Here is a 26,298-nt window from a genome sequence, read left to right on the forward strand (position 1 = left end):
CGGGGCGACAAATTTATGGCGAGAAATGAGAAACAGGAAGTGCCTAATAACTTTGACATACTTTGTCTGATTTTGACCAAACTTCAGCAGTTTGTTCATCGTCTGATGCCGATCACAGAGATGTGACTATTATGAGTCAAAGTTATAGCGCCACCAACTGGCAGCAGAAAGCGTGACGTTTTTGAAACACTTTAAACTCAGCCTCTTAATTTTGCTCAATTTGCTTCAAACTTCATCCCAATAATGTCAAAACACGACCGATAAGAATCTGTGAAGGGCGTTATCCATAACTTTTATCATGTTGCCATGGCAACGTGTCAAACTTTAACTTTAGTTTTTTGTGTTTTTGAGCCACTTAAAATGCTTAGAATTTCATGAAACTCAACACACACATCTGTATTAATGATATTTAGACACTGATAAAAGCCCATAAATGGGCGTGGAGCAGGCGCTCCATAGCGCCACCTTTTGACAAAAGTTGGGGGGTTACTTTGTCCTACAGTCACCAAACTCGGTACATATATTGGACTCATCAAGCCGGACAACTTTCTAATTTACACCCATTAGCTACGACCAACAGGAAGTCAGCTATTTTTATTTAAATATGGATTTTTGGAAAAATCAAGCTGTGGAATTTGAAACACTCCTCCTAGACCTTTCCACCGATGGCCACCAAACTCGGTCAGCATGATCTCAAGATATTGGGAATGCAAAATTGCCAGGGGATTTTTGGTATCTCGAACGGTTTGGCCGTGGCAGGGCGACAAATTATGGCGAGAAATGAGAAACAGGAAATGTCTAATAATTTTGACACACTTTATCTGATTTTGACCAAACTTAAGCAGTTTATTCGTCGTATGATACCGATCACAGAGATGTGACTATTATGAGTCAAAGTTATAGCGCCACCAACTGGCAGCAGGAAGTGTGTTGCTTGCAAAACGCTTTTAAATCAACCTCTTAATTTTACTCAAATTGCTTCAAACTTCATCAGAATAATATCAAAACACGGCCGATGAGAATCTGTGAAGGGGTCCTTGATACATCAAATGCTGTTGCCATGGCAACATGTCAAACTTTAACATTTGTTTCCTGTGTTTTTTAAATATAGCTGTGAATAAATTCATATCACTCATAGCAGAATCAGACAGTTCACACCAAACTTTGTCAACATGATGCCAAGATACTGAAGATGTTAAATTGTGAACGGCTTTGGGATATCTTGAACGGTGTTGATGTGGTGATTTATGAAAGTAACAATAAAAAAGATGAAGAGTTATTTTCATATATCTTTAAATTGCATTATTCTAACTCATCAAAACTTTTTACATATAAAGAACAAGAAATTCTTAGGAAATACGTGTAGTTTCAAAATGTTATCATGCTCAGAGGCCCCAAAAACATTAAAAGTGTCACATAAATTTGTCAGATTAAAGATCTAATACCAGGGATGAACACTAGAGGTCCTCATAAGATAAGGAATCGTTTGACCTCTAATGCTATTTAGCTCATTCTCAGTGTATAAGAATGAAAATAATCCATAGAATCAGTTGATATAGACTGTACTGTCAATGTACTTTTACATAATTATTTTGTATAGGTGCTTAAAGAGCATTAAAATCTTTTTTTAATCTTTTAAGGAAAAATTATATGATTTATATACATATATACAATCTCACTGATAGGATAAAAAATCTTATAAGTATGACACTATACTGCTCAGTTCACTTAATTAGAATGAGAAACAAATACATCAACTAAGTTAATATGTATTTATTTTTAATATATTTGTTTATAATTATTTCACAGATGCTTATAGATCATTAAAATAATATTTAAAAATGGATGTAGATCATAAAACATGGTAACTATTTAAAATAGGGTCTCTTTTGTTAACATTGGTTAATGAACTAGCACACGAACGAACAACGAACAATATATTTGTACTCGATTTTCTTCAAACTTCATCAGAATGATGTAAAAACACGGCCGATGAGAGTCTGTAAAGGCGTCCCTGATGCATCAAATGCTGTTGCCATGGCAAATAAATAAAAATACAAAATACATTCAAATATTTGTTTCCTGTGTTTTTGAGGCAGATAGCGTGCCTAGAATTTCATTTCCCATTTTCAATTTTCAATGATTTATTATATATTTAAAGTGCAGCATCCTAACTCTTTGAAACTTTTTTTCATACAAATAACTATTCATTCTGATTAAACACAGTTCATTTCATAATTATATAAAACTCCACGAATGAAAGAAAATTAAAAAACAAATCTGATCTCACTCTGCTCTGCTCACACACCGTGTGTGTTTGTGTGGTAAGTGGCTGAGTGTAAGGAGGTGGGATGGGTGGTAAGAGAAAGAGTCAGACAGGAGGAGAGACAGTTAGGGTTAGTCCAAAGGGTTATTGTGAATGCATGTGCCAACTGGGCACCGTTTTCCTGATGCTATCGGGATGGCGACTGCCAGACGGCGAGGGCCCGGTCAACGCTGCTTGCAGCTTTAATTATTATTATTATTATTATTATTTTTTTTTTTTCAATGTTTTGGGGGATTTCGGGGGCCTTAACATACACGAAAACTCTTGAAACTTTGCACACACATTGGAACCTGCGGCCATCAGGGCCGGACAGACTTTGACATGGGGGGGTCACCTGGGGGGGGCATGGCACAGCGTTAAAAATTGCGACTTTTGAAGGGCTCTGGAGCGCACAACGGTTGACCTACAGTCACCAAAATTCATACACATATAGACCTCATCGGGCCGAACAAATTTCACACTCATAGTCCGTGCTTCGCCAAACAGGAAGTCGGCTATTCAGGGATGTCTAAAAAGTGCATGCAATGGAATTTGAAATACTCCTACTAGGCCTTTCCACCGATGGCCACCAAACTCGGTCAGCATGATCTCAAGACATTGGGGACGCAAAATTGCCAGGGGATTTTTGATATCTCGAACGGTTTGACCGTGACAGGGCGACAAATTTATGGCGAGAAATGAGAAACAGGAAGTGCCTAATAACTTTGACATACTTTGTCTGATTTTGACCAAACTTCAGCAGTTTGTTCATCGTCTGATGCCGATCACAGAGATGTGACTATTATGAGTCAAAGTTATAGCGCCACCAACTGGCAGCAGAAAGCGTGACGTTTTTGAAACGCTTTAAACTCAGCCTCTTAATTTTACTCAATTTGCTTCAAACTTCATCCCAATAATGTCAAAACACGACCGATAAGAATCTGTGAAGGGCGTTATCCATAACTTTTATCATGTTGCCATGGCAACGTGTCAAACTTTAACTTTAGTTTTTTGTGTTTTTGAGCCACTTAAAATGCTTAGAATTTCATGAAACTCAACACACACATCTGTATTAATGACAGTTAAACACTGATAAAAGCCCATAAATGGGCGTGGAGCAGGCGCTCCATAGCGCCACCTTTTGACAAAAGTTGGGGGGTTACTTTGTCCTACAGTCACCAAACTCGGTACATATATTGGACTCATCAAGCCGGACAACTTTCTAATTTACACCCATTAGCTACGACCAACAGGAAGTCAGCTATTTTTATTTAAATATGGATTTTTGGAAAAATCAAGCTGTGGAATTTGAAATACTCCTCCTAGACCTTTCCACCGATGGCCACCAAACTCGGTCAGCATGATCTCAAGATATTGGGAATGCAAAATTGCCAGGGGATTTTTGGTATCTCGAACGGTTTGGCCGTGGCAGGGCGACAAATTATGGCGAGAAATGAGAAACAGGAAATGTCTAATAATTTTGACACACTTTATCTGATTTTGACCAAACTTAAGCAGTTTGTTCGTCGTATGATACCGATCACAGAGATGTGACTATTATGAGTCAAAGTTATAGCGCCACCAACTGGCAGCAGGAAGTGTGTTGCTTGCAAAACGCTTTTAAATCAACCTCTTAATTTTACTCAATTTGCTTCAAACTTCATCAGAATAATATCAAAACACGGCCGATGAGAATCTTTGAAGGGGTCCTTGATACATCAAATGCTGTTGCCATGGCAACATGTCAAACTTTAACATTTGTTTCCTGTGTTTTTAAATATAGCTGTGAATAAATTCATATCACTCATAGCAGAATCAGACAGTTCACACCAAACTTTGTCAACATGATGCCAAGATACTGAAGATGTTAAATTGTGAACGGCTTTGGGACATCTTGAACGGTGTTGATGTGGTGATTTATGAAAGTAACAATAAAAAAGATGAAGAGTTATTTTCATATATCTTTAAATTGCATTATTCTAACTCATCAAAACTTTTTACATATAAAGAACAAGAAATTCTTAGGAAATACGTATAGTTTCAAAATGTTATCATGCTCAGAGGCCCCAAAAACATTAAAAGTGTCACATAAATTTGTCAGATTAAAGCTCTAATACCAGGGATGAACACTAGAGGTCCTCATAAGATAAGGAATCGTTTGACCTCTAATGCTATTTAGCTCATTCTCAGTGTATAAGAATGAAAATAATCCATAGAATCAGTTGATATAGACTGTACTGTCAGTGTACTTTTACATAATTATTTTGTATAGGCGCTTAAAGAGCATTAAAATCTTTTTTTAATTTTTTAAGGAAAAATTATATGATTTATATAGATATATACAATCTCACTGATAGAATAAAAAATCTTATAAGTATGACACTATACTGCTCAGTTCACTTAATTAGAATGAGAAACAAATACATCAACTAAGTTAATATGTATTTATTTTTAATATATTTGTTTATAATTATTTCACAGATGCTTATAGATCATTAAAATAATATTTAAAAATGGATGTAGATCATAAAACATGGTAACTATTTAAAATAGGGTCTCTTTTGTTAACATTGGTTAATGAACTAACACACGAACGAACAACAAACAATATATTTGTACTCGATTTTCTTCAAACTTCATCAGAATGATGTAAAAACACGGGCGATGAGAGTCTGTAAAGGCGTCCCTGATGCATCAAATGCTGTTGCCTTGGCAAATAAATAAAAATACAAAATACATTCAAATATTTGTTTCCTGTGTTTTTGAGGCAGATAGCGTGCCTAGAATTTTATTTTCCATTTTCAATTTTCAATGATTTATTATATATTTAAAGTGCAGCATCCTAACTCTTTGAAACTTTTTTCATACAAATAACTATTCATTCTGATTAAACACAGTTCATTTCATAATTATACAAAACTCCACGAATGAAAGAAAATTAAAAAACAAATCTGATCTCACTCTGCTCTGCACTCTATGTGTGTGTTTGTGTGGTAAGTGGCTGAGTGTAAGGAGGTGGGATGGGTGGTAAGAGAAAGAGTCAGACAGGAGGAGAGACAGTTAGGGTTAGTCCAAAGGGTTATTGTGAATGCATGTGCCAACTGGGCACCGTTTTCCTGATGCTATCGGGATGGCGACTGCCAGACGGCGAGGGCCCGGTCAACGCTGCTTGCAGCTTTAATTATTATTGTTATCGTTATTAGTAAATTAATGTTATTTTCTTTTATGCCAAAAATCTTTAGGATAATAAGTAAAGATCATGTTCCATGTAGATATTTTGTAGATTTTCTCCCGTAAATATATCAGAACTTCATTTTTGATTGGTAATATGCATTTCTAGAACTTAATCTGGACAACTTTAAAGGCGATTTTCTCAGTATTTAGATTTTTTTACACCCTCAGATAGTCAAATTGTTGTATCTCAGCCAAATATTATCCTATTCTAACAAATTTTAGATGATTTTTAAATCTCAATTTTAAAAAATGACCCTTATGACTGGTTTTGTAGTCCAGGCTCATATTTAACATTTTTACACGGAATGGAAAAATAATCAGTAAAAAGAAAACAGTAAAAAGATCATACTCTACCTTTGTTCAGGTTATCCAGAGATTTGGAGATGTTGACGCCCAAGCCATTTTTGTTGTTATTGAATCTGACACTGAATTGTTTTTCATTTTTCCCTTCTAAATCCTGCAGAAGGATAATGCTTTGTTTATTATTGCCACAGCAAATTAGCACATCAAACAAGACATAATACAGCAGCATAATACAGCTATGACAAAACGTAATCAAGATTAAGGACTTGCGTGTGATTAAATTTCAAATTTTACAACAAACTCTATATCTCTTTCTATAATGTTGACTCTCTCACTTAACCACAAGCCTCTTATGTGTCAATGTCAATGTCAATGTCAATGTCAATGTCAATGAATGTTTGTTGTGATTTTATTGAGTGGTTTAAGGAGTAATTTCAATTTAATTCATTTTAAATGTAAATTTTGTCATGTTTTATTTACCTTCATGTCATTCCAAACCTGTATAATAATTAAAAAGAGCAGAAGAAAGTCTTCAGGTTTGGAAGGACATGAGGGTGAGTAATTGATGATAGAATCTTTATTTTTTGGGTGGACTATCTTTTTAAGGATTGTTACACAGCTTTTTACCATACAATAACTGTTTATAGTGCCCTTTAAAATAGACTAAAATACCATAAAAGCACCATAAATGTGGTAAAGGAGGAACAGACTGCAATGTCCTAACATTTGTTGTGTTCCATGGAGGAATAATCATCAAACATGTTAAAAAAAAACCATAAAGGTGAGTAAATGCTAACAGAACTTAATTTTTGGAGTGAGCTATCACAATTTACATATACAGTTGAAGTCAAAAGTTTACATGCACCTTGCAGAATCAGCAAAATGTTAATTATTTTACCAAAATAAGAGGAATCATACAAAATGCATGTTGTCTTTTATTAAGTACTGACCTACATAAGATTGTTCACATAAAAGATGTTTACATATAGTCCACAGGAGAAAATAATAGTTGAATTTATAAAAATGAACCTGTTCAAAAGTTTACATACACTTGAGTTTTAATACTGTGTTGTTACCGGAATGATCCACAGAATGTGTTTTTTTTTTTTTTTTTTGTTTAGTGATAGATGTTTGTGAGTCTCTTGTTTGTCCTGAACAGTTAAACTGCCTGCTCTTCAGAAAAATCCTTCAGGTCCCACAAATTCTTTGGTTTTTCAGCATTTTTTGTGTATTTGAACCCTTTCCAACAATGACTATATGGTTTTAAGATCCATCTTTTCAAACTGAGGACAACTGAGGAACTCATATGCAACTATTACAGAAGGTTCAAACGCTTCAGAAAGAAACACGATGCATTAAGGGTCAGGGGTGTAAACTTTTGAACAGAACATTTTTCTTATTTTGCCTAAATGCCTAAACCTTTTTGTAGTTAGTACTGCCCTTCAGAAGCTACAGAAGATATGTACATGTTTCCCAGAAGACAAAATAAGTTAAATTTATTCTGATTTTCAAATTCCAAAAGTTTTCACCCCCGGCTCTTAATGCGTTGTGTTTCCTTCTGAAGCATCAGTGAGCGTTTGAACTGTACATGTAAATACACACACACACACACACACACACACACATGTTGGGTTTACATGTTTTATGGGGACATTCCATAGGCGTAATGGTTTTTATACTGTACAAACCGTATTTTCTATCGCCCTACACCTACCCTACACCTAAACCTAGCCCTCACAGGAGATTGTGCATACTTTTACTTCCTCAAAAAAACTCATTGTACATGATTTATAAGCCTGTTTCCTCATGGGGACCTGAGAAATGTCCCCACAAGGTCAAAATTTACTGGTATTCCTATCCTTGTGGGGACATTTGGTCCCCACAACGTGATGAATACCAGGTACACACATACACACACACACACACACACACACACACACACACACACACACAGAGACATTTAGGATCAGAAGCATTTTGCACCTGTTTCTTTTGAGTGTCCTGTTGCTGGGCAATGGTAGGTGAGAGGTCACCATCAGTGGTTTCCCTGGCAATGATAAGTCTTACATGGGAACCAGCAAGACGGAGCTCACGTGCTACCTCCTCACTCCCCATGGTGGACACGTCCACATCACCAATTCTGAGGAGAAGATCACCACTACGTAATCTCCCATCCTGTGTGCACAAACACACAACCACAAATCTCAAGGCATTTGCATTTGCATTTAAATCAGTTTGTATAGTCCAAAACCATAATCAATTAAATGCTAGTGTACGTGAATCCATAATGACTCTCTCATACCCTTCCAGCTACACCATGAGGAAGAATGGTTTTAACCATGGTGCCAGTACTCCTTCCTCCAATGATGCCAAAGCCTAGACCCGATCCGTCATTCTCCAACTCAATATGATGAATTTGCCTAGGCTGTGGAATCAAATTAAACGAGTGAAATAAGCCTAATTATAATATACGAGAGACTAGGGCTAGTTATCACTCTTACTCTAGTGAATATTTGTCAGGGTAGGTTTATTTTTAAAAGTCATTTTCTGTATAGGCAAATGGCTTAGTCATGGCTACAAAAGCTATTGAATTATTGAATACAAATACAATTCATTTAACACATGTTGACCTTGTGTGCCACAATAGCAGGACATGTCACGCTATATTGGTTAGGTTGACAAACTGGAACCTGCCATTAACAACATATTATTTACTTATATGGAATATTGCATAAAAGATTTGCAAATAAGCACAGTTTTCAGTAGAAATTCAAAAGAACAAAATCAACACCTTCTGATAAAATGGCACTAAATATCACTAAGAAAGGAGAAGCCATTGAATATAGTAATTTTTGCTTCAGAGCGAGCAGATGAAACACAACAAATGTGATCATTGCTTCAGGTGGATACCTGCTGTTTGGAAACGGAGTTGTGTATAACAGTTCTGGGAGGCAATTATACAGAACGAGAGTCTTCGTTCAGACATTTAAGGATGACTATAACAACATTTCAGATGCTCTACAATAAGTTAGTCAGAGTTTTTTTATTATTTATTTTTCATTTCCAACACTTGTTTCTGATGTGATACTTCAAAATGCACTGTATTTTCACCAGAGTGATGGAAACATAGCTATTGTTAGAAAACAAATCTATTTCAAATAAATGCTGTTCTTTTGTGAAGGATCATGTGAAGATTGGCTGAAATTATATTTCACAATATTAGAGGTTTTACTGTATTTTTGATCAAATGAACGCAGCCTGGGTAAGCATAAGAGATTTCCTTTCAAAACACTCATAAATCTAACCAACCCCAATCCTTTGAACAGCTGTGTATTATAATAGTCTTGCTAATAGAAGTAGACTCATTTTTATCTCCACCATTACCAGGAAATCCTCTCCTTTCTCTTACTCTGCTTTCACAACAAACACCAAACCTAAAAACCTCACTTAAAAGGTTAATGTATAACATTTAAAATGTTAGATGTACTGCACTTGCGGTAATGTAATCAAATTACGGTGGATCAATAACAGATTTAAGCTGCATGGTAAAATGGGCCAACTATACGGCATTACAGTATAAAATATGAGGCAAAATATGAGACAGCTCTAAGACACTTCAGGGGCACATTTAGAAGTCTCTTAAGGTCATTTTATACACTATGTTAAGTATATTTGGGAAAATTTAAGAGATATAATAAATATTAAAACAAAAGTTTTTAAAGTAGACTTACACTGAATTGACGATAAATGCCGGAGAGGTTTTTGGGAAAAGTGTGGCTCTTCTGTAGGGTGCTGAATGATGGGGTTGGTTCTCTGGCTATAATTAAGGTTACCACAGAAGATGCTTCCTCAAGAACCTGGACAGCTTGTTCCTGTGTTACAGAGGATTCAAACAGCTTGCCATTCACTGAGAGAATCTGATCACCCTCATGCAGACGTCCATCACTAAGACAGAAGAATAGGGTAAAGACGTGCTTCTAATCACTTAAGTTTTGCTATTCTCTACTTGCATTCTTGTCGGTTTATACCTGTGTGCTACAGAGTCCGGCTGAATCGTCTGTATGAAGATACCATGTCCTCCACTGCTTTCAGTCTCCAGACCAATAATGCTGATGCCTAAAGCACTTTCGCCCTTCTCCAGGTCAAAGCTGAGCACAGTTCGACCCTGAAAGAGCAATAAATACAGGAGATCAGAAAGAGTGGATTCAAACGGTTGGTTTTAGAAGATGGAGTGTTGGAATTATAGTATTTCTGAAAGTTTGCATGATCAGTATGTTACAGGCCACGTATCTCAGTTAGTTTAAAAGTGTTTGTCTCCTAATTTATGGAGGTACCTGGGCCATGGACTGCAGCACTAAAACGTCCTCTGTGATGAAAGGGGCAAAAGTCACATGATTGAAGGATCGACATCGGTCATTGCGCCGCTGGGCTGAGAGGTAGGAGTCTCTGTACCTCAGATTGCATGAGGGGTGGGATGTGCTCACACCATCTCCATCATCACTCATAGACTGAGAGGGAGGCGTTCTGGGGGAAACCTGTACAAATACACGGCTTGAGTAATATGGGTTGCGCTAGCCGTTTGTAAGGTCTTATTGGGATGTTAAAGTTCACAATATTATGACATGATTTATTAGATAATATGGTGTTTGCCTTTGCTGATACTTGTGCACTTTAGCCCTTTTTTAATCTCATGTCACTACTGGTAATAATACGGTAATAATATGGTAATAATACATCAAGCATAAACACAATACAGTATTTTCACCAACAAAAAATGGTTTTAAGGTCAGTTATTTCTCTCTTTTGCTGTAGTGTGTCAGTAGGAAATATCAGTTCATATTTCCAAGCATACATTTTGCCATTACTATGCAAGCCCGTGCGAAATATTTTCACATTTTGCTGCATCTGAAACAGGAGATTGATACGTCACAGCATGACCTCTAGCTGAATGAAAAGAACCTTAAATTTAAACATTTAAAACTGCAGCACTGCGGTAAAGTGTAGTAGATTGTGTGTTTTTACATTTAAATGTATTATTAGTGTCATGTGCTGAATTTAACTTTTAAAAAAGAAGCTGCAGAGCATGACGTCACATCACGACCGTTGCAGCAGCATCCGAAGGAATTTCGCATGCTCAAAGTCTAGTGTGACCGTGGATTAAATCCAGTAGAACTGTGGCAACGTCTCCAAGATGCTTCAAGAGACCTACCTGCAAAGCTACCTGAAAAAACTATGCACAAATGTGCCTAGGGCAAAAGCTGCTTTAAACACAATGGATAGTCACACCAAATGTTGATTTAATTTAGTTACTAGAAATTAATTGATAAATACTATTTATTTATGACTCTAATTTTGACAGCATCCTCATTTTACAGCATTTTTACTCAGTACATTTTAACAGTACTATAGCTTTGCAGGTAGGCTTCTTGAAGCATCTTTGGAGACAGTGCCATAGTTCTTCTGGATTTAGTCTGTCTCAGTTTGTTCTGTTTCTTAACATCATTCCAGCAACAACAACTTACTGATAATATATACAATTATTAGAACACTGGTATTTTCACCAGCTAAAAATGTTTTTTTCTATCTTTTGCTGTAGTGTGTCAGTGGGAAATATCAGTTTAAATTTCCAAACATTCATTTTGCCATTAATTGTAATAATCCAGTGAGATTTTTGCTTGTACAAGGAGTCTGACAACAGCCAGTGCTCCAGACATAGAGCTACAGTAATGTTCAAAGTTTTAGGCAATGCTATAAAATGAGGATGCTATCAAAAATAATGCCATAAACAGATTTTCTCTTAAAGCATCTTGGAGATGTTGCCACAGTTCTTCTGTATGTAGTCTGTCTCTGTTTTGTTTCTTCATGTCATTCCAGACAGACTGGATGAGGATGAGATCAGATCTCTGTGTGGAGCACTGGCTGTTGTCCGACTCCTTGTGCAAACAAAAATCTCACTGGATTATTACAATTAATGGCAAAATGAATGTTAACTGACTTAAAACCATTTTTAGCTGGTGAAAATACTAGTGTTCTAATCATTTTGGCCACCACAAGCACTAAGACAAACAATTGATAGGAGCAACATGACAAAGAAAGTGCAGTGTTTAGATTTGGTTCATGCTGGAGAGCTGCTAACAGCTTAGTATTCACATAATGTTCTCTCCTGAAATAAAAACAAGTGTAAATGTGAACATTGCAATAAAAGTCTAAATGATTAAAGTCTGTCGGGTAAAGCATTTGCTCATTGTTATAATTCAGTCAGTCTGCCAAACAACCGCTTATTCCAACTTGGTCAAAAGCTTGTGCATATATTTAGTTTAAACAAGGGTTTATATTTCAGCGTTTCAAGGTTATTGGTGCAATACACAAATATTTCATAGGGTACAAGCCAGGGCTGTTGCTAAAATTGATTCAAACTATTGTGCTTTTTAGAAGTTACTCAGTTACTTTATTTAAGCTGTATTCAACTGACTTCAGAGTGTTATTGGAGGAGACTTACAAGCAGACAGAGAATTTAAGTGTGTCTGTCACTTTCTATTTGGCGTGTGGCGGTCAGGTTTAACATACGAAATGATCCCAATTAAAATATTAAAATAAAAAAGGTTTCTTCAAAGGCCATAGGGGTAAGAAAAAGAAAATCATTAGCTCAGTATAAAAATTCTAAATGAAAAGTCAAAAGAAAGTCCCCAGCATTACAAAAACGTGTGTGACTTTCTGACCCTGAGCTCTCTCTCCTTTCAGCACAGATTAAGTGGTCAGCTCAGGTAAGTAGCTTATACAACCTCAGTTTGGTCCTGGCTGCTGTTTTCAAAGAATCATCTCTTTAAATACATCACGCATTTTACACAGAAGCACTTACCAAGGATATGGTATGCAATTAGACCTCTCCTTACAAATTATATTTCAATACACAAATCGAAATGTTGATTTAGAATGCTCATCTGAATACATTTAAAGGCATAGTTCAACCAAAAATGAAAATTCTGTCATGAAAGGAGTTTACTTTTAGAACAAAAATTTACGTACTCACCCTCTTGTCATCCAAAATGTAAGGAAATTGTGTTTTTTGAGAAAAACATTTCAGGATTTTTCTCCATATAATGGACTTCTATGGTGCCCCTGAGTTTGAACTTCCAAAATGCAGCTTCAAATGGCTCTAAACAATCACAGCCGATGAAAGAAGGGTCTTATCTATCGCAAAACGATCTGTTATTTTCTGAAAAAAATTACAATTTATATACTTTTTAACCTCAAATGCTCGTCTTGTCTAGCTCTGTGTGTACTCTGTGTAGAGATTTAAAAGTATTTAAATTGTAAATGTTTTTAGAAAACAACCAATCATTTCACTAGATAAAACCCTTCTTCCTCGGCTGGGATCATTTAGAGCCCTTTGAAGCTGCATTTAAACTGCATTTTGGAAGTTCAAACTGGGGGGCACCATAGAAGTCCATTATATGGAGAGAAATCCTGAAATGTTTCCCTCAAAAAACATAATTTCTTTACGACTGAAGAAAGAAAGACATGAACATCTTGGATGACAAGGGGGTGAGTACATTATCTGTAAATTGTTCTGAAAGTGAACTACTCACTTATATGGAAGATAAGAAATAGAATAGAGTAGCTTCATAACATTACGGTTGAACCATGATGTTACATGTTACGTTTCAGGGCCATAATCCGTAATTTTACAAAGCTACGAGAATGCTTTTTGTGCACTAAGAAAACAAAAATAACAACTTATTCAAAAAATCTTAATCTTCAACTTATGAGTAATTAATGACAAAACCAAATTTATTCAACTAATTTTTTTCTGATGAAATTTGTATTATGAGACAAATTATATTTTCAATTAATACAACCAAAAAGTCAAACAAAGTTTCTATAGCTATTTTAGATAAATGACAAAAAATTGTGTATAAAAAAGGTCTATCATGGCTGACCATATGCCACAACAGCAGGCAAACAGCACAGCTGGCAATTGTGTTTTTATTTCTCCTCATTTAAAGCTATAATTAAAATAAGCGTTTGAAGTATAACCAATGCAATCAACTATTTTACTTTATATGTGAAGGTCTCATTACATTTGCTCCCAAACACATGGGTGAGAAAACAATCCTATTGCATCACAGAATGCAGACACGAAGTGATAAACTTGATTAAGGAATGACTCATATAAACAACTTCTGCTTATGATTATCCATGGCGAGTGGTCTGACCAATGCACAATAAGCATGAGGATTATCTGATATATTTTGCTGAAGTAGCTACATCTCATGGCATATTAGTAAACCCATAAGCATGCAGTTTTTCATGACAAACAGCCAGTTTTAGTGCTTCATTTACTGGAGTTGCTCATCTGGCGTCTGCTGCTCCTCTCATTTCGGCCTGCTAGAAGATTCGAACACAATCAATAGTGGTTGTACCAAATAAATCTAAATGCAACATCTACTGTGTCTATTTTTATGATGATATCTGAGGAGCTAAATTACCTGAGCTGCTCTTTGAAAGCTTGGGATAACACAGTCCATTTTCAAGAGAACATTTCCCATCATTACTCTCAACCATAACACACACACACACACACACACACACACACACACACACACACACACACACACACACACACACACACACACACACACACACACACACACACACACACACACACACACCAAGCTCACATACTGTGAACCAAGACCACCTTTGAGACTCTTTAGCCTAGTATCCTTGAATAACCTCTCACACCTCCCACTCATATCTGCTGGGCTTCTTTGACCTCTTTATGCTCTGGAAATGAAGTCCCCTGGGTCATTGTGGTTTTAAACTAAGCACAGTAAAAGTCAAATGTCAAATACAAGCTCAACTTGAAGTTCAGTGCGTTCAACTATTTTTACAGGAATATTCAGGGGATTATCCAATACAAGTTAGACTCAGTCGACAGGATTTATGGCATTATTATGGCTTATTACCACAATAAGTAATCTCAACTTGTTCCTCGTTTGTTTACAAAAAGGAGAAAAGGTTACATTGGAGGTTACAATGGAGAAAGTAAAGGCATGTAAAGGCAGAAATATGAAGTATAGACCGTATGCGCCACAGAAACTAGCATGCAGCCATTTTTAGAATGTTGTCTTTGAACTTCAGTTTCTTTCTATGGCATTGCTGTCAAAGAGTAATTAGCTGGTGAAATGGATTTACTTATTGTAGAGTTAATGAAAGTTATCATGTACATTGTAATGTTTGAAGAGGGTGTCATAACAAATGTCACTAGACCGGGAAGATTTCGAAATGAGTGGTTCATTCAAGTCTGTAAGGTATTAACTTCATGCTGTAGAAATACAAACCAGAAGGCAGAAGAAAATGAGTACAGTGCTGAAAAGGGGTGTGGCTACATAAGGTCTATAAAATTTGGGGTATAATTTTAAGGGTGTGAGTTACACTTACCTTTGTATAACAAAATTCCTTTGATCAAATGCAGTCATTTAAACAGCAATCTGTGCCATTTGGAATTTCATGCCAGGACGCGTAAGGTGAAACATTTCTTCATGTAGATTTTTCAACTAATTTGAGTTTGACTATTTCAAGATTTTCAGCCTTTGAACATCCAAAATGGCTTTGATCAATATAAGCTAATTATTTTAGAAGTAACCTCAGAAGTAGAAACCTTCTTAGCACACAAAATGTCAAGTAAGTTTAGCTAATATGGCTCTTCTGTTTATTATTATATGAACTGAAAGCTGTTTAAACCACAATTTTCAAAATGTTCTTTGTGGTTAATGGTGTTTCATTGTCATTGTCAGGTATAACTTAGGTATAAATTAGGTATAACTTTCCACAGCTTTTTTTTCAAACTAAAATCATGTTAACCTGCATATTGTTTGTTTTGAGGCATTACTATTGGAACAGTGGGCATTAAAGGGATAGTTCACCCAAAAAAATTTAATTCAGTCATTAATTCCTCACCCTTATGTTGTTCCAAACCCATAAGACCTTCGGTCATCTTCAAAACACAAATTTAAATATTTTTGATGAAATCCGAGAGCTTTCTGACCCTGCATAGGCAGCAATGCAACTGACACGTTCAAGGCCCAAAATGTAGATAGGGCATCATTAAAATAGTCCATGTGACATCAGTGGTTCAACGTAATTTTACAAAGCTACTTTTTGTGTGCAAAGAAAACAAAAATAACAATTTTATTTAACAATTTCTTCTCTTCCGTGTCAGTCTTCGATACACATTTACGAGAGTACCACGACGCATGCATGCACTCTTAAAAATAAAGGTTCTTTATTGGCATTGACGGTCCCATGAAGAACCTTGAACATTTATGGAACCTTTCAAAGGCAGAAAAGGTTCTTTAGATTTTTAAAATGTTCTTCAAAATGGTTCTTTTAAGAACTGTTCACTGAAAGGTTCTTTGGGGAACCAAAAATGGTTCTTCTATGGCATCACTGCAGAAACACCAGTTTGGAACCTTTGTTTTTAAGAGTGTGTGGTGCTTCTGACACAGGAGCCAGCGTTCTGGCGTAGAACCCCTGTGTGCTGCACTGTGTTTACAAGCAGAAGAAGATGCAAGAAGAAGTCTTCGTAAACATGTCTGAAGGTTTCGACAGAGAGTAACCAGAATATACAGACGATGGACTAAGAGAGATGGAAATTCTATGTCAGAAAGACAGCTTCTATGTCAGGAGCACCACATGCATGTGTTGTGGTACTCTCGCGTCGAAGACTGACACGGAAACATTATTTCTGTTTTCTTTGGGGGAAAAAAAGGATTTTCATAGCTTCATAAAATTACAGTTGAACCACAGATGTCACATAGATTCATTCATCGATGTCCTTACTACCTTTCTGGGCCTTGCATTGCTGTCTATGCAAGGTCAGAAACCTCTCAGATTTAATAAAAAAAATATCTTAATTTGTGTTCCGAAGATGAACAAAGGTCTTATGGGTTTGAAATGACATGAGGGTGAGTAATTAATGACTGAATTAATCTGTCACGGTACATACATCTGTTGTGTTTTTCTCTGTCTCGTTATCATGTGGTATGTGTGTGTATGCGTGTGACGTCATGCTCCCCAGCACGCTGCCAATCAGTCCTCCACAGGTGCATCTCATCATCCCCAGCTATATATACTCACCTCGCTTTCATCTCCTCTGTCGATAGTTCATTCTGGATTTGGGTTCGTGTCAGGATTGTTGGTCGTGTCTTCGTCTCGTTGGATGTGTATTTCGTCAGTGTTCTGGATTTACTCACCTTCACGGGATCATCACGCCACATCACCGCAGCCATCAAGCCCCTGTGTCACACCAGCCGAGGGATCTCACCACTTTGCAGTTTGTTCTTTGTTTGTCTCAATAAACGTTCATTGCACTGCATTTGCTTCCTCGTCTCTGTTTGCACCGTCACAGAACTATCGACCATCAATGGAAGCAGCAGGATCTTCACGTCTCACTCTGGAGGAATGTTTGATGTCTTGCATCTCTCGGCTGGAAGCCCAGGAGAAGAGCTCCACGGACACGGGAACGGCCGTCCGAGCTCTTGTGACACAGGTGTCCGACCTGACCCAGCGGATGCAACAAATGCAACTTCCCGCTGCGCCACCCACGCCGCCCATGTCGGCCGCTCCGGTTCCCCTTCCTGGACCATCTGGGGCTGCCCATCTACCGGAGCCCCGCCTTCCCCCACCAGAGCTGTACAGTGGTGAGCCGAACTTCTGCCGAGCTTTCCTCACTAGATGTACGATGCATTTTTCTTTACAGCCCCGCACGTTTCCTAGTGAGGAGAGCAAGGTGGCGTTCGCGCTCACCCTGTTAACGGGGAAGGCAGCCCTTTGGGGCACGGCGGTGTGGGAAAACCAGGATCCGTGTTGTGCCTCGTTCTCGGCACTTGCCGCCGAGATGAAAAGGGTGTTTGACCGCGCAGCCACCGGAAGAGAGGCTGCGCGGAGACTAACGGACCTCAAGCAGGGGGAGAGGTCCGTTTCTGATTTTTCCATCGAGTTTCGCACCCTGGCGGCAGAGTGCCGATGGAACGAGGAGGCGCAGTGGGACATGTTCCTGCATGGGCTGGCTGACCGCGTCCAACGGGAAATCTACGCCCTGGATCTGCCCGCAGACCTCAACGCCCTCATCGACCTGGCACTGCGGGTGGACGCTCGACTCTCCCGAGCCGAGCGGCGGTGGTTACCCGCTCGGTTCCCCCCTGGGGAGGGACTCTCACCTCGAGCCAGCGGCAGTGACGCGGTCAGTCCCTTCGACGATCACGAGCCTATGCAGGTGGGTCGGGCTCGGCTTACTCGGGAGGAGAGGGAGAGGCGGAGATCCCGCGGATTGTGTATGTACTGTGGGGCAGCTGGGCACTTTGCTGCCAGCTGTCCGGTAAAAGGGCAGGCCCGGCAGTAAATGTGAGGCTACTGTCGGGTGGGATCTCCGCTACCAAGCCCTCGTCTAGACCCTCCTCCACCCTCCTTCCGGTTAGGCTTGCATGGCATCTTCACGACATCCGTTGCACTGCACTACTGGATTCGGGGGCGGAGGGTAATTTTATGGATTTTTCGTTTGCTGTTCTTCACCATGTTCCACTTCTTCCCCTCAGTAGTACCATCGCCGTCCACGCCCTCAACGGTCAGACTCTTCCCACCATCACCACCATATCCGAACCTGTTACTCTCACGGTGTCAGGCAATCACCGTGAGAGTATTTCCTTTTACATACTGGACTCCCCTCATGCACCCGTTGTTTTAGGTCACCCTTGGCTCATCAAACACAACCCCAGGATTGATTGGCAGCTTAAGTCTGTGTCTGAGTGGAGCATGAAGTGTCATGAGTCCTGTCTTGTGTCTGCTTGTTCGTCTGTTTCTGGTGTTGTGTTGCAGGAAAAGACGACAGATCTGTGTAACGTGCCCGCGGAGTACCTCGACCTGAAGGAAGTGTTCAGTAAGTCTAGGGCTGATTCTCTCCCTCCTCATCGTCCCTATGACTGTGCTATAGATTTACTGCCAGGTACGTCTCCGCCTAAGGGCAAATTATATTCACTTTCTACTCCTGAAAGAGAGGCTATGGAGAAATACATTTCTGATTCTCTAGCAGCCGGGTTCATTCGACCCTCCTCTTCTCCAGCGGGGGCGGGGTTCTTTTTTGTGGGGAAGAAAGACGGATCTCTGCGACCTTGTATTGATTACCGGGGGTTGAATAATATCACGGTAAAGAATACCTATCCTTTGCCGTTGATATCTTCAGCCTTCGAGAGGTTGCAGGGAGCGTCAGTCTTCACTAAATTGGACTTAAGAAACGCTTATCATTTGGTTCGCATCAGGAGGGGAGATGAGTGGAAGACCGCCTTTAATACCCCCAGGGGGCACTTTGAGTACTTGGTCATGCCCTTCGGCTTGTCCAACTCCCCAGGGGTCTTTCAGGCACTCGTCAATGATGTGCTGCGAGACATGGTCGATCAATTCATTTATGTCTACCTGGACGACATATTGATTTTTTCCTCTTCTCTCCAGGAACATGTGCAGCACGTCAGACGAGTGCTCCAAAGGCTGTTAGAGAATGGGCTTTTTGTCAAGGCGGAGAAATGCGACTTTCATGCACAGTCTGTTCCTTTTCTAGGGTACATCTTGTCGGCTGAGGGAGTTCGTGTGGATCCAGCGAAGGTTCAGGCTGTGGTGGATTGGCCAACTCCAGATTCCCGTAAGGCCCTACAGAGGTTTCTGGGGTTTGCCAATTTTTACCGACAGTTCGTCCGCAATTACAGCCAACTAGCCGCACCTCTGACAGCCTTAACCTCCCCCAGAACGACGTTCAGGTGGTCTGACGCAGCCGAGGCTGCGTTTTCCAAACTGAAAAGCCGTTTTGTTTCGGCTCCCATCCTGGTGACCCCTGATCCTTCACGTCAGTTCGTGGTGGAGGTTGACGCATCAGAGGTGGGGGTAGGTGCGGTTCTCTCACAGCGTTCGACCACAGACGACAAGATGCATCCTTGCGCGTTTTATTCACATCGTCTGTCACCTGCGGAATCAAATTACGATATTGGTAACCGGGAGTTGTTGGCAGTCAAGTTGGCCTTAGAGGAATGGCGTCATTGGCTAGAAGGGTCGGGGGTACCCTTTATTGTATGGACCGATCACAAGAACCTCGAATATATCAAAACTGCTAAAAGATTGAACTCTAGGCAGGCTCGGTGGGCACTTTTTTTCGGACGTTTTGACTTTACTCTCTCGTTCCGCCCGGGTTCCAAAAATATCAAACCCGACTCTTTGTCACGCATTTTTGACCACGCCGATCGCCCGTCTACTCCCGAGAGTATTTTTCCTGAGACGCTTATCGTTTCAACTCTCATTTGGGAGGTCGAAACGAAGGTTAAAACAGCCTTAGAAGGGGTAACGCCTCCGGACGCTTGCCCACCGAACCGTTTATTTGTGCCAGAGGAATTACGGTCTGAGGTTATTCAATGGGGTCATTGCTCTAACGTAGCGTGTCATCCAGGAGTTAATCGTACCATACGTTTGGTCAAGCAACGGTTTTGGTGGCCTCTTATGGCTCGTGACGTTCGCAGTTTTGTTTTGGCTTGTTCAGTTTGTGCCACTGGTAAGACTTCTAACAGACCTCCAGATGGGCTCCTTCAACCGCTGCCGGTCCCTTCGAGACCCTGGTCCCACATCGCTCTAGATTTTGTTACCGCCCTCCCGCCCTCCCAGGGCAACACGGTAGTTTTGACCGTGGTGGACCGGTTCTCGAAGGCGGCCCATTTTATCCCCTTGCCCAAATTACCTTCAGCCAAGGAGACAGCGGTAGCTGTCATTGACCACGTCTTTCGGATACATGGCCTCCCGACGGACGTGGTCTCTGACAGGGGACCCCAATTTGTATCCAAATTTTGGAAAGAGTTTTGTAAATTACTGGGGGCCACTGTTAGTCTCTCTTCGGGGTTCCATCCTCAAAGCAATGGTCAAACTGAGAGAGCCAACCAAGATTTGGAGAGAACGTTGCGATGTATGGTCACTAGAAACCCTTCCTCCTGGAGCCAACAACTCTCGATGGTGGAGTACGCCCACAATTCGTTACCAGTATCATCTACGGGCCTATCCCCATTTGAAGGTAGTATAGGGTACCAGCCACCAGTTTTTTCCAGTCTGGAATCCGAAGTCGCGGTCCCCTCTGCTCACGCCTTTGTCCAGAGGTGTCATCGCACTTGGACTAGAGCCCGTGAGACTCTGCTCCAAGTGAGAGAGCGCACCAAGGCTAAAGCCGATCGCCACCGGTCTAAGCCTCCCGTATACGTCGTCGGTTCCAAAGTGTGGCTTTCTACTAAGAACATTCCTCTGCGTTCCGTTTCGAATAAACTTGCTCCTAAATTTATTGGCCCGTTTGCTGTCACCAAAATCATTAGTCCGGTGGCAGTCCGCCTCAAACTTCCTCCAGTGTACAGGAGAATTCATCCCGTGTTTCATGTCTCCAAAATTAAACCGGTTTTTTTTGCACGTATTAATCCGCCTGCCCCGGTTCCTCCACCGCCGCGACTCGTAGATGGGGAACCCACTTATTCGGTTAATCGCATTCTGGACTCGAGACGGAGGGGGCGCGGATTCCAGTACTTGGTGGACTGGGAAGGTTACGGTCCGGAGGAGAGAAGTTGGGTGCCTGCCAGAGACATCCTGGATCACTCTCTTATTGATGAATTTAATCAACAGGTGCAGGAGGCTGGGAACGTCAGGGGACGTTCTTAGGAGAGGGGGTACTGTCACGGTACATACATCTGTTGTGTTTTTCTCTGTCTCGTTATCATGTGGTATGTGTGTGTATGCGTGTGACGTCATGCTCCCCAGCACGCTGCCAATCAGTCCTCCACAGGTGCATCTCATCATCCCCGGCTATATATACTCACCTCGCTTTCATCTCCTCTGTCGATAGTTCATTCTGGATTTGGGTTCGTGTCAGGATTGTTGGTCGTGTCTTCGTCTCGTTGGATGTGTATTTCGTCTGTGTTCTGGATTTACTCACCTTCACGGGATCATCACGCCACATCACCGCAGCCATCAAGCCCCTGTGTCACACCAGCCGAGGGATCTCACCACTTTGCAGTTTGTTCTTTGTTTGTCTCAATAAACGTTCATTGCACTGCATTTGCTTCCTCGTCTCTGTTTGCACCGTCACATAATCTCCTTAAAGTTATTGGATCAGCCCATTCACTTTCATTGTACAGTAAGTGCCTCACTTAAACCAGATTTTTTCTTTTTTAAAGCAAAGAGGGACAACATTATGCCACAAATGTTATCACTTGAGATTGATCTGAAATATTTTATTTCAACTAATAATAGATCCTAAACCAGAGATGATGTAGTCAAGATGTGAATCAAAGCACTGTTCGCATTAGGGAATATCTGAAATGATGTTCCATGGGTGTATGCTCTATAAAATATACTTGTATGTAAATTTCAATTTCAGGTAATAGTGGTGGAGTTAGTTATCAGCAGAAAATATGCTTTTGTTCAATACACTTCTGCATTTCACAATTATACCACAACTATCAGCCAATTAGATTAATAATAAAAAATTGTTTTGACATCTTTTTAATGTCAGTGTATGCTGATTTTTTTTTCCGTCATGCACTGTGATGATGTTAATCTCTGACCTGTTGTTGCTGATGATGTTGTCCAGTCTCTTGCATGACGAGTATCTGGTGAAACAGAGGACTTTGTAAGACACTCTTGAGCAGACTGAGTTTCTCCTCAGCAGGAAGTTCTCCCCTCTTCTTCAGCCTCTCCTGCAGCCGCTCCACCGCCAGCAAAGCACGCTGTGTGTCTATACACACACACACACAAATATACACATAAATATATTAATAACATGGGCACACGCAACAACACTGGCTCATAACCCACATGAGAGTGTGCACAACAACCTGCAAGTAATATTCATACACATGCACGTTAACTCACAGATATTGTAATATCATAAATTGTGAAAGAAGACAGACTCAGACACATGATGGCTAAAAATAATATTGTAGTTAGACTTCATAGTACATACCCATCATTTTCAACTCTTTGGGTGCTGAATTACCACCACTCTGTTTATGACATCTGCAACAACATAAGCAAATTCGTGGCATGTCATAATAGCAATCAAACTTGTGAATATATTCAAAATACAAAACAACAAAAACAAACAGATTTGTCTCTTTCTCATCCTACTCAAAAGGGATTTACGTGGATTATCACTAACTAGCATGCACACCTGACAGTCCTCACCTGTGACAGCAACGGTGACGTTTGGCATGAAGTGAGAGTGACGCAATTTGGCAGCGCTCTGTAACCGATGACGGGCTTTATGAATTGCACTGACGGTTCACTTCATATCTGACGGATCGCTCTGATAACGCCTGCTGTAATCTGTTATTCATGCTGATGTAATCTGGGTTGGAGTCTCGCACCTCTACGGGAGGTTCTCGCGATCTGGACGCACTCATCGTGCACTGCGCGAGCGCTCGTGTTTGCGCTGCGCTGCTCCGGTAATGCGCTTACCGGGGAGGCTTAGCAGCTGTAAACGGACTTAAACTGTGAACGACGGTAATTACCCGGGACAGATGTCCTTACAACCTACCTGATAGGGGCTGTAAGCGCCTGGCGGTGGGCGGTGTTGTGGACAACAATAGTAACTAAGGGAAAACAAAGCAGGAGGGTTATTTTAAACGGGCGAATCACGGTGAAGCTGTTAGATGTGTAAATATGAAAATAAATATGTATGTTCAGTAGTTCTGAAGCAGGGGGCCTTGGCAAGCCTTCAAGGGGTTGGAAGATTTAAAAAAGTAATATCCTATATTATGCATTTAATTTGTTTAGCCCTGTAGCCTATGTCAACTTACTGTACACGAAAGATGTTTATTATTTTCAGTGTACTATTAAACACATCAGGGTGCGAATTAAGGGCTAGGAGTTTAAAAATGGTTTGGTTTCAGTAACCACAAAAGTTATTTAAACATAAATTGGGGGTATCCATAGCAACAGATGCTCGATTGATGTCTGCATCGAATGGTTCATAGAAAAAGTACTGTCAATATTATAGATTTACACCTTACAAATATATCACAAAAATCGTTGGTGTTTTATTTAAAACGTCTTTAAGATAGTTGAGGGCCGCATTGCTACCTAAACCTCATAGCCTATATAATTGTACAAATGTAGCTCATTTGATTGCGATTTTAAAACAAGTTCCATTGTGAATAGAGCATGTAGGCTATGTCTCAAAGATAATGGCAAGCTACTAAAATAAATCCGATAGCTAAAAATAGGTAAAATCAGCATGTTATGGTTCAGGTGTAACTGACAGCTGCGATGCCGTTTCTTGCATGTTTTATCGCTTGTTGTCTATCAGTCTTCATTCGTTGCGTTCTCACTCTGTGCCGTAAAGATCAATAAATGCTGAATTCTCAGCCCACGTTTACCTTCAGATCAACAGGTTTCCTCCGCAGCTCATGAAAAACTGCCTTTCGAGGACGCCTCGTCGGATGATTAAAAGCCGGGGGTCAATTTTAAACATTTTCTACGGTCGAAAGTCGCATTAGAGACAGCCAACATTATTTAGACAGCCTGGGCTTTGCGTGAGAGTGATAACTGGCTGTCACCGCGCATGTCCGCGATGCGCCTTTGATGCTCGTGAGTTTAATGTAAATGGATGTTCAGGCCTCTCCCCCCTCATTTAATGAAATAACAGAGACATCAGCTCTTATTACTGTTGCTCATGAGAGACATTTAAATTAGTGTACTATGTCAACAAATTATAATTTGCCAATGTCATATTTTCTATTATGCAATATTTCCTTATTACTACAATAGTAAAACGGATGGAAGCTGGCCAACAGCAATGAATAAATATTAAATAACTGCAGGACCATTTCATGAAATATAATTGTGTGCCTCGGATAGCCTATTATATCATAACACTGTAAATTCATACTCCACATTTTGTTATACATGCCAAAATGCTTTGATTTTTTTTTTCCACATCTGTTTACACATAATACTCCATATGACACAGAAATGTCATGATAACTTGTAAAAATACTAAAAATATGGAAAAAACCTGAATGAATACCATGACATATAGGTGCATTTAGGTGCATCCTATTGCTCTAAATTGTCTTTGAGATACTTTCAATTGGATATGATTTGGAAAGTATTATATAAATATAATATAGAGAGGTTTGCTAACATGGTGTATATTCTTGTCTTATTTCAATATGGATTATACACTACCAGTCAAAAGTTTTTGAACAGTAAGATTTTAATGTTTTTAAGAAAGTCTCTTCTGCTTACCAAGCTTGCATTTATTTGATCGTAAGTACAGTTAAAACAGTACAATTTTGAAATAATTTCTTTGATGATTTTTTATTTATTTATCTGACATTATGGCATTATAAATGCATTTAGCATTTTACAAATTTAAAGCATCACCCCCCCCCCCCTCAAAAAAAAAAAAAAAAAAGACTCTGAGCTTTTAAATGGTATAGTGTATGATATTACAAAAAAAAAATTTTTCAGATAAATGGCGATCTTTGGATCTTTCAAAAAATCCCGGAAAAAAAATTACTCAATTGTTTTAAATATTGATAACAATAATAATGATAACATAAAAGGTTTCTTGAACAGCAAATCAGCATATTAGAAGGATTTCTGAAGGATCATGTGACACAGGGGTAATGATGCTGGAAATGTAGCTTTGATCACAGGAATAAATTATATTTTAAAATATATCCAAATAGAAAACAGTTATTTTAAATGGTAAAAATATTTTTACTATATTAAATATTTATATATGTATTTTTTTTTCTCAAATGTTAGTGTTTGCTTTGGATCAAATAAATGCAGGCATGGTAAGTAGAAGAGACTTTCTAAAAAAAAAAACATAAAAAAATTATATTATTCTATTCTGACTTTTGACAAAACTTTTGACTGGTAGTGTATTGCTTTTTAACTAGTTTATATTCACCAAGTAAAAACCTTGTGTTTCCAAAATAAATATGAAAATAAGCTATATTTAGTATTTTATAACATCATTTTGTTTAAAGTTGTATCCCTGGGTTATTCATCCACGTCTATAGAGTATAAGGGGTAAAACAATTTTAAATTTCAACCCTGTTACCATGATTTTGTACATTAAACTGATTATTAATATATTAAAAACTAAACATATGTAAAGCTATTACCATTAGATTTTCTTTTTTTAAACACGTTGTAGTGTCCTGGCTACAAGGCTAATATTGACTACATGCCAACCCTGTTAACCCTGTTACTTTTAGGCTATTTACACATCACTGTATCCCATATTAGATTACATTTTTTAAATTAGTTTGGGATGGCATTGCAGTTTATTACGCAAACGTGCTTTTTAAGGTTTTATGAAGAAAAAAAACATTTAGAAAAGAAAAGGCACACTGCACCCATTTCGCTGA

At 39.2% G+C, this 26,298-nt stretch overlaps 1 protein-coding gene across 1 annotated transcript in view; it reads right to left on the reverse strand.

The window, feature by feature from the left end:
- The window catches only part of LOC141337234 (multiple PDZ domain protein), a 73,340-nt gene extending 50,048 nt beyond the window's left edge, over window positions 1-23,292 (reverse strand). Inside the window, exons 1-9 of the mRNA XM_073843012.1 lie at window positions 23,099-23,292; window positions 22,878-22,930; window positions 22,480-22,649; window positions 10,177-10,377; window positions 9,871-10,007; window positions 9,574-9,787; window positions 8,145-8,267; window positions 7,826-8,017; window positions 5,894-5,996 (exon numbers count right to left, since the gene is read on the reverse strand). Of these exons, the coding sequence (XP_073699113.1) occupies window positions 5,894-5,996; window positions 7,826-8,017; window positions 8,145-8,267; window positions 9,574-9,787; window positions 9,871-10,007; window positions 10,177-10,377; window positions 22,480-22,649; window positions 22,878-22,884 (1,147 nt within the window). The 5' untranslated portion in view covers window positions 22,885-22,930; window positions 23,099-23,292. The remainder of the gene's footprint in view (window positions 1-5,893; window positions 5,997-7,825; window positions 8,018-8,144; window positions 8,268-9,573; window positions 9,788-9,870; window positions 10,008-10,176; window positions 10,378-22,479; window positions 22,650-22,877; window positions 22,931-23,098) is intronic.
- Window positions 23,293-26,298: the final 3,006 nt, after the last annotated feature.

This window comes from Garra rufa, chromosome 6 (assembly GCF_049309525.1).
Source record: "Garra rufa chromosome 6, GarRuf1.0, whole genome shotgun sequence".
NCBI classification, from domain to species: Eukaryota; Metazoa; Chordata; class Actinopteri; order Cypriniformes; family Cyprinidae; genus Garra; species Garra rufa.